The sequence below is a fragment of the Grus americana genome, chromosome 22 (genome assembly GCF_028858705.1).
Source record: "Grus americana isolate bGruAme1 chromosome 22, bGruAme1.mat, whole genome shotgun sequence".
NCBI lineage: Eukaryota > Metazoa > Chordata > Aves > Gruiformes > Gruidae > Grus > Grus americana.
This window is the reverse complement of record NC_072873.1, coordinates 6,787,739-6,796,466: the sequence shown is the minus strand read 5'-3', so window position 1 is coordinate 6,796,466 and position 8,728 is coordinate 6,787,739. Positions and strand designations below refer to the sequence as shown.

At 54.8% G+C, this 8,728-nt stretch overlaps 1 protein-coding gene across 1 annotated transcript; it reads left to right on the top strand.

The window, feature by feature from the left end:
• Positions 1-3,015: 3,015 nt before the first annotated feature.
• Positions 3,016-8,482, top strand: LOC129195235 (uncharacterized). Its single transcript, XM_054801066.1, has 5 exons — positions 3,016-3,691; positions 4,486-4,795; positions 5,432-5,500; positions 6,169-6,285; positions 8,362-8,482. Exons 1-5 carry the CDS (start codon positions 3,646-3,648, stop codon positions 8,480-8,482), a joined length of 663 nt encoding a protein of 220 aa, XP_054657041.1. The 5' UTR covers positions 3,016-3,645.
• The last annotated feature ends 246 nt before the right edge of the window (positions 8,483-8,728 follow it).

The window sequence follows — 8,728 nt, the reverse complement described above, 5'->3', positions numbered from 1 at the left end:
CCCCGCAGGTCCCTGGAGGCTGCCGTCCCCTCTGGCTTCTTCACGGACCTCGGCTCCCGAGCCATCCTCCCGTTCATCTCTCCCTCTGCTACCATTCCACATTCCCTCTGAAAACTCAACGCTCTATTCTTTGTCGAACACGCCCTATTTTCTACTTCCCCCCGTGCCTTTCCATATAATTCATGCAGTCATTCCCTCCCACTTGCTACTTTCTTTCTTTCCTTTATCCCCCTTTTCTCTTCAGTGACTCCCCCCTCTTCCACCTATCATTCATACCTTCCTTTCTCCACCAAGTATTAATGGGCACTTACTGCACATTTGGATATCCTCTGAAAACCCGTCTCCTCCTCATCTCTGTATGGTCCTGGCTGCTTCTGGGGGATTTCCTCCGGGAAACGGCAGGCAGGACTGGGCAGAAAGCAGGTTTTGAAATTTTTTTCCCCTCTCTTTTTCTGCTTTCTGGCAGTGGCTGTGGGCAGAGCCCAGGTGCAGCAGGAGCCGTCGGCAGAGACCACCGAGGGCACCGGCATCAACATCACTTGCTCACACCCCAACATACAGACAGGAGACCTCATGTACTGGTACCGTCAGCTCCCGGGCCGAGGCCCCGCATTCCTCACGTTGGGCAGCAAAGGGACCAAAGAGGTGCCGGACCCGCCGGGGCGGCTGTGGGTGGCGGCAGACCGCCGGTCCAGCGCCCTGTGGCTCGCCCGGCCCCGGCGCGGGGACGCGGCGGTGTATTACTGCGCCCTGAGAGACACGGGGAGAGGAGCCGGGGCTGCGGCCGGGCACGAACCACGAAGCAGGAAGGGCGGCGGGCGGGGCCGGGCGTGTGTGTCGGGGGCGGGGGGACAGCCCCGGCCGGGCCCGCCAGGGGGCGCTGCCGCTCCGCCCGCCGGGGCCGCCTCGCCCCGCCCGGCCCCGCCCGGCCCCGGGCCCCGCGCCCCTTCCCCCGCCCGACCGGCACCGGCACCGGCACCGACATCGGGCCCGCCGAGGCCCCGCAGACCCCGCGCCACGCAGCCCTGCCAGGGACGTGCCCCCAACGCGGATCCGGAGACGTCCCCCGGGCAGAAACCTTCTCCCGCCCCTCACCCCATGCTCACCCCCGCACTCCCACCGGGGCGCAGACAGAAATCCCCCGGCACAGTGACGGCAGCGGCAGCGGGGCAGGAATCGCGACCGGAGCGGTGGCGGTGTCCGGCGGTGCCCGGGCAGGAGCGATTGCAGCCGCCGGCCCCGCTGGCTCCCGGAGAGGAGCAGCGCCTTGCTGCTGTGCAGGAGGAGTCGGACAGCAGAGATCCTCCTGCCCACGGGCAGCCGGACAGCCCTCGCTCCTGCCGCAGGGACCAAGGGGGCATGGCAGCGCCTGGGCATCTCTTTCATCCCACTGACATTGCCAGGCCCTGGTCAAACAGAAAGACCCAGCTGAACCACTGCCAATACAAGGCCTTGCTTTGAAACCTCAACCAGAAATGCTTTCTTGGTAACTCTGTAAATCAGCTCTGAGACACAGTTACAAACTGATTCCTCCGGCTCCACAGTCCACTTCCCGATTGCTCCTGTGGGTGTTGGAGAGGCATCCTTTTGAGCACGTAGTTCTACCTGGCCACCAATGCGAGAACGAGATACTGATTCTCACAGACACCTACAAGTGTATCCCACAGTGGCTAGTGCTCAGGACAGAGAGCTTGTTGCACAGGATTCCCCTTTACCTCCGATTAAGAGCCTTTGGTGTTGAAGTGAAGTCCAGGAGGTAGGAGAGAAGCTTGAGCTGGGCACTTGTTGAATGACACATCTGAGACTCAAGGTCCAAGCTCAGCAGTGAGCCACAAAGAGATTTGCTAAGTTGCCCTATGGGGCTGAAGGTCTGAGGTGAGTGAGAACTGGAAAGAGACCCTGATCATGGGGTCCTGGGCCCCTCCAGTCCCCAGTGTGGCCTGTGTGGCTGTAGGAGCTGGCACAACTGTGAACGTCCGTGTTCACAGGCTTCCGAGGCAGGCAGGAAAGGTTCAGCCCTCTTCCCTGCTTCAGCTGGGGACTGGTGTGGCAGCTGTCACTGTATTACAAGGGAACTGCTTTGCAGTCACTGGAGAGCAGAGGGCAGTCCACTGTCCTGCTGCCATGGTCTCAACAAACAACAGGATGCTGAAGGCGTTGTGGGAGCAGGCTTGTGAATGAGGGCTGCTATGCTGATAACCTGCTTCCTGCAGTCCCTGCCAAGCGTGTGAGCAAAGGTCCCTGGGTGAGAAGTGGCAGAGGAGCCCTGCTCCAGACATTAAAATCAAGTGGCCCTTTTGCTTGCCTGAGTATTGGGGTTCTGGGGCCCGGGGTGGGACAAGCAGCTGGAGGTTGTGGGTAATGTGGGTAGGCGAAGGGACACAGAGGGACTGCCTGTACAACAGAGAGCTGTGTTGCAGAGTCTTCTTCCTGCCAGAGGGAGGGAGCGTGTCTGTCCCTGTGCGGCTGTTTTCTGCAGCAGATGCTCTTTACAGTTGTGTTTCTCTTCAGGTGCCTCCTCTATGGCCAGAGGTGAAGGGAAAGAGTGTGCAACACCTGGGCCCAGGCACTTCCTTGTGTGCCTGGTCCTTTCTCCATCCGGACACTCCCAGGGACAGGGTGGACATGGGTGGGTGCAGGGGTGCCTTCTCCATCTCCTGCAGGGCTGGGTGCAGGCCTGTGCAGCTGGCTAGGTGGTTGGTGTCAGGTGAAGTTTGTGAGGGATGCCTGTCCCTTTGATGGACGTGTCATACTGAAACCATGAGTCTGTAATCTCTCTGGAGGGCTTTGAATCAAAAAAAATTCACTCAATAGCCAATGTGATTATTAAGCAGGTATCCTTTATTGCAGTGCTGGGAGTCGCACCGGGATATTTCCATGAAAATGCATCTCAACGAGAAACAAATTGCACATGATTTATATTACATAACAGTTACATATTCATTAGGTTTCTGATAAATTTAATACATATTAATTATTATTCCAGGAACTCATGAATATATGCTACTGTCCTGATATGCCTGCACAGTTTCTTTCTCGGGTGGTCGTCAGGGGTCGTCCTCCTCAAATCTTCCTCTTTCTCCTCTTCTTCAGTGTATACAGCTGGGTGACCTCTTCTTCATTATCTCCATTTTGCAAGCTCAGCAACCTTGTTATCCGTCCTGCCCAGATGGTCCCAGGCTTGTTGGCATATCGGGCCCCCTTTATCAGGATGCCTCAAACTTTTTGTCTTTTTTCTAGTTCGTACCCAAGGACTGTTCCCTAATTTACGGCTTCTCTTATCTGGTTTCTACATTCCAACTATTTTACTAATTGTTTTCTTTCATACTGGAGCATGAGACAGGTGAACCCTGAGTTTGTGGGGCCTGACGCAAGTGTTGCCAAATTATATATTCTGTTTTAAAATTGTTCTACGCTAATTAGTTTCCCTTATTCAGCTTTCCCAAGACGGGTCCATGGTAGAGTTTGGGGGAAAGACCCAAAGAGGCCTGCCTGGAGCAGCAGGGAGAGAGTTTTGCTCCACCCTCTGGGCTGTGGTTTGGAGGCCTCTTTGATCTGGCAGAGGCAGCAGAAGACGGGAAGTTGCAAGCATCAGGACCCTCGTGCTGGCAGGTCCTTGGGCACCCCACGAAGGGAGAGCGTGACATGGTCCTCATTTTCCTGGCAGCCCTGGTGGAACTGGCAGACTTTGGTGAGATGTGACTTTCAGGCTGGGGAGAATGAGGCAAGGGTTTGTGCAGCTGGTGGTGGAAGCGGGGAGACGTGAGTCCTGACTCCCCAGGGAAACTGGGAGTGTTTCTGTAGGGAGAGCAGGGGCTGCAGACGGGTACAGCAAATAATCTGGGACATGTCAGGAGGAATGGGCATAAGGGGAGGAACATGACCTCACTTTACATTGGCAGGTACTGAGCATTCCTGCATGTGCCGCTAATACATAGGCAGCCTGAAAGAAGGAAAGCTGCTAGGGAACGGAGCAATGAGGCATCTAGGAGCTTCTCTCCTAGATGTATTGCAGACAATGCTACCAGTCTCTGTAGGGGTGGTCGTAAACCTTGGGGGACAAACAGTGAAGGCTAACTCGGTGCAAGAGGAGCTGAAATGCCATACAAGGACAGGGCAAGGTCAGAGGACGTGCTGTGCCATATGGAGGAGCTGTTCTAGCAAGAAGATATGGTCAGAGGTGGGAGAGGAGCAGCTCACGTCTTCTACTGCTGAAGGAGAGACGAGCAGTTAACATAGCTCAGAGGCAGATATGGAGAGAATCAGTGGACTGAAAGACCAGCATGAAAAGCAGGGAGATGGGGGTGGGGGGGGCGAGAAGTGACAAGAACCTGCAGAAAGAAGTGTGCAGGGACAAACAGCTCAGCGTTTCAGAGGCTTCAGAGAAAAGTGAGATGGGAAGTGGGGACAGTTAGCAAGCTGATGAAGTGACAGATGGACACAGACACAGGCAAGCAAAGCTGAAAGCTCCTTCTGGCTTTACAGGTCATGCCCAAAAGGACTCTGTGCTCCAGTTCCCAGCAGAAATGACCATCCAGGTGGGACACAACGCGACTCTGCACTGCAATTTCTCCACCAGCTATTCCAATCCATACATGTTTTGGTACCAGCAGTGCCAGACTCAGTCCCCTCAGATGCTGCTGCGGGTGGACAAATGGAAACCTCAAGTGGATTCAGGGAGGTTCTCCTCTACACTGTCTGTGGAGACCTCGCAGGTGTTTCTGCATGTGCGGGATGCCGAGCTCCAGGACGGCACTGCCTATTTCTGTGCACTGAGCCCACAGCAGTGCCCACAGTATGCAGCACTGCACAGAAACGTGGGGCATGCTCTGAGGGGCGCTTCCCTCCCTGCCACTGCTTGCATATAGCTCTGAGCTCAGCCTGCCCAGCAGTGGCACCTGGAGGCTGTGGTGAGGCTGGGTCTCTGCCTCCCTGGACTGTGCTGCTGTGTAGCACATGGCAGCGTGACTTTTACAGCTGTGTCTAGATCCAGGGTCTTTGATGATGAAAAGGATCCAAGAAACCTGACCTGGAGCAGACCCATTGCAGGTTACACCACGCACAAGCCAAACCAGGCATGTAAATGCCCTCTCCTTAAAATAGCTGATACACTGGAGCGAGTACTCAGGGCAAGCAACCTATCAGTTTGTCTCCTTGTTCCCTTTCCCTGTGCCTCCACTGATGGCCACAGCTGGAGAAGGAAGTTTGTGTTAGGAGACACAACTGCTCTTATGGTTTTGCCACGTGGCCATAGTAGCCCAAGAAGGGAAGAGCTCTTCCTTGGCCCACATCTGGATGTCAGCTAAACCCTCAGCAAGTGAAAAGACCCATCAGCCAGACACAGGACAAGATTCTCTGTTCAAGCCCTTCCTGCACTCGTCCACTGCTGGAGAAGGGTCCTGCTCTTTTTCATGTCTCTTCTCCTTCTCAGGGGAATCACCAGTGCTGGAGGGAGCCCCTATGTTCCTGAGTCCATGACAGTTTCTCTGTCCAACAGCTGGTAACCACATCTCTGTGATCTTGTTTCCTCCCACAGGCAACAGGAATGGCTCTGGGGACATATTCCCAGGCAATCCCACCCCAGCACTGCATGTGGAAGCTCATCTGGAGGGTGCTGACTTTCCAGCTTGATCTCACCCTCTGAGTTGGAATCTGTTGCTCCTGAAGCATCATCCAGGTCACCTGAGAAGCCCCAGGGTACTTAGTTGTTGTCCTACTGCTGTTCCAGGATGGCCTGCCTCTCCCAAGTGATGTGGGTCTGCTCTGCCAGCCCTGGTGGAGGCTTTGCGTGCCCCTATTTATCTCAGGGGACTCTAGGCAGCATTGATGGAGTGTGGACAGCAGCCCTCAGGGGCCTGCACTCCACTGTGTCTCGGGTCCCTTGAACATTTCATGTCCTGCTTGTGGTTGATCTCCAGGGCTGCAGAGGGCTTCAACACACCACAGACACGATTCTCCCTGCAAACCAACATCATCCCTAAGGAGGATTGAAAAGCAGTGATGGCTGCCTGGGGACAGATCCAGGCTCAGGTAAAATGCTGTCAGCCTGTGTAGGAATGGCCCAACTCGTGAGGGGAAGGCTGGGTCAGTGCAAGGAGCGTTGAAATTCCTTTCTGCCTGTACAGGTGACACGCCCAAGGACTCTGTGCTCCAATTCCCTCCAGAAAGGACCATCCAGGCAGGACACAACACAACGCTGCACTGCGATTTCTCCACCACCGATCCCAATCCCTACATCTACTGGTACCAGCAGCTCCCAAACCAGTCCCCTCAGGTGCTGCTGTGGTGAGCAAGTACAAAGCTTGCGTGGATTCAGGGAGGTTCTCCTCTGTGCAGTCTGCAGAGGACTCCCAGGTGCTTCTGTGTGTGCAGGATGCAGAGCTCCATGACAGCACTTTCCCTCTGGATTCTGAGCCTACACCCGTGCCCTCAGTGTGCAGTACTGTGCAAAAAGGGGAGGGTGTACCCTGGGGAGCAATTCTTTCCCCACCTCTCCTTGCATGGAGGTCTAAGCTCATCCTGCCCAGCACCCACACACTGGTGCTGTGGTGAGGCTGGGTCTCTGCCTCCCCAGCCTGTGCAGCAGGGAGAAAATCCGAGCATATTTCAATGAATCGCAGAATTGCTTATGCTGGGAGGCACCTTTTGAGACCATGCAGCCCCTGTTCAAGCCAGGTCACGTAGAGCAGGGTGCCCAGGACCATGTTCGGTCAGGTTTGTAAACTGGTGCCCACTGCCTCTTCTCCTGTCAGTTGGCACTACTGAGAAGACTCTCCTCTTCATTCCCTCCCATCACATATTTACACACATTGCCAAGATCCCCCACGAGCTTTCTCTTCCCCATGCTGAACACTGCCAGATCTCTCAGACTTTCTTCACCGGAATGACGCTTCAGTCCCTGCACCATTTTCCTGGGCTCACTCTGACATCTTTTTTGTACTTGGGAGCCCAGAACTGGCACTCCAGAGGTGGCCTGACAAGCGCGAAGTAGAGAGGAAGCGTCAGGTCCCTTGTCCTGCTGGCCACGCTCTTCCTACTGCAGCCCAGGATGCTGTTGGCCTTCCTTTCCCCCAGGGTGCATTGCCACGGCAGGCTCAGAAACAACACTGATCTGCTGAAACTGAGCAGGACACAGCAGTGAGTATTCAGGAGCAATACCCCAGCTGCTTGTCCAGCTCTAACTCTTCCCTCAGTGTCCACCAATGACAACTGCTGGAGAAGGGGGCTCTTGGTAGGAGACATGACTGCTCCTGTGGCCTTCCCTCCTAGCCAAAGAAATCCAAGGAAGAAAAACGTCCTCCTAGCTGGGCATCTGGGGATCAGTGAAAGCCTCACCTTGTGAGCAAGACCCATCTGTCAGGCACTGGACAAGATTCCCTGTTCAACTGCTTGAGCTGTCCCCCTGCTTCTCATGTTTCTCCTCCAGCTCTGGGGACTCACCAGTACTTGGCTGGGGGGAGTCCCTGTGTCCCTGAGTCCCTCTGGATTCTCTGCCCAACACAAAAATGCTAGTGGATGCATTTCTGGGATGTGCATTACTGGGATCTAGTTTGTCCCTCTTTGCACACCTGTCTTGTTGCGCTAATTCTGTTTTGGAAAGCAAAGAGCTGGCCCTGGAAGGGGGAAAGCTCTGGGGGAAGCTGACAAAAGCAGCCATGGTGGCAGGCCGGTATAGTCTAGTTCCTGCAGTGATGTCCCCTCAGTAGGCCATGTCAGTGGCTGTTGGCAGTGAGGCCTTCCGAGATGGCAAAGGAAGTTTAGGTTTTGTGGAAGAGATGGAATGGGGAGTATATCCAAAGGAGACATGGGTCAGAGGGAAAGAGAAGGAGGCAAAGAGAGTGAGTCACCTAGAGAAAAGTGTCTCTGTGAGGTACTGGAAGGTGGATGAGAAGCCCCATTCCCACCTGGATGAGGTAAGAAAGTGATGATTTGGATCCCACCTGGAGGTGGATATGGCCTTTAGCCATGGGATGGAGGCGGTGTAAGGGCTGGTAGGAGAGTTTGTGTGTTCACTTCTGATCATCGCATGATGAAGCAAGCCATGCAGAGGTGACCAGGTATGCAGGCCGTGATATGAGCTCATGCTAGCTGGGGAGTTCAGAGGCCACAAATGATGAAATGCAGGATCAGTGTCTCCAGAAGGATGGTTTGTCCCATTTACCGTGCACGTCTGCTTTGGGATGGGCTAAGTCCAGTGTGCGAGCTGATGTCTCCTCACTGACTGTGGGGAGAGTCTACAGAGTCTGTTAGAGCAGGTCCAGAGGAGGGACACACAAATGATGGGAGGGATGGAACCCCTGCCCTATGAAGAAAGGCAGAGAGAGGTTCTCCTCAGATTTTAATGACACGGCTTCTCCACAGGTCTACCACAACCCTGAGCCTCCCAGCAGACTCTCTGAGAATGAAGCAGCGCCCACAGGAGAAGAAGAAAGACCTGGGGAGTTCCTACTGCCATTTGGACCTGCACAAGTTCACTGGATGATGCATCGAAGGGGGTTCTGAGAGCTGACTGGGCAGCCCCTGGAAGGAAGATGGAGCAAATACTCTCACACTCACTCACAACGATTGTGTACACTCATGCTTGCATTACAATTGAAGAAACTCCTCCAGACTTACATGTTCCCATCTACCCTTAGTGATCTCCTTAAGGGAGATGTGGGGGTTTGAGACCAGCCCTAGATCTGGAAAGGAAGTGGAGTTTCACTGGGGTATTTACACAGCTGCAGAA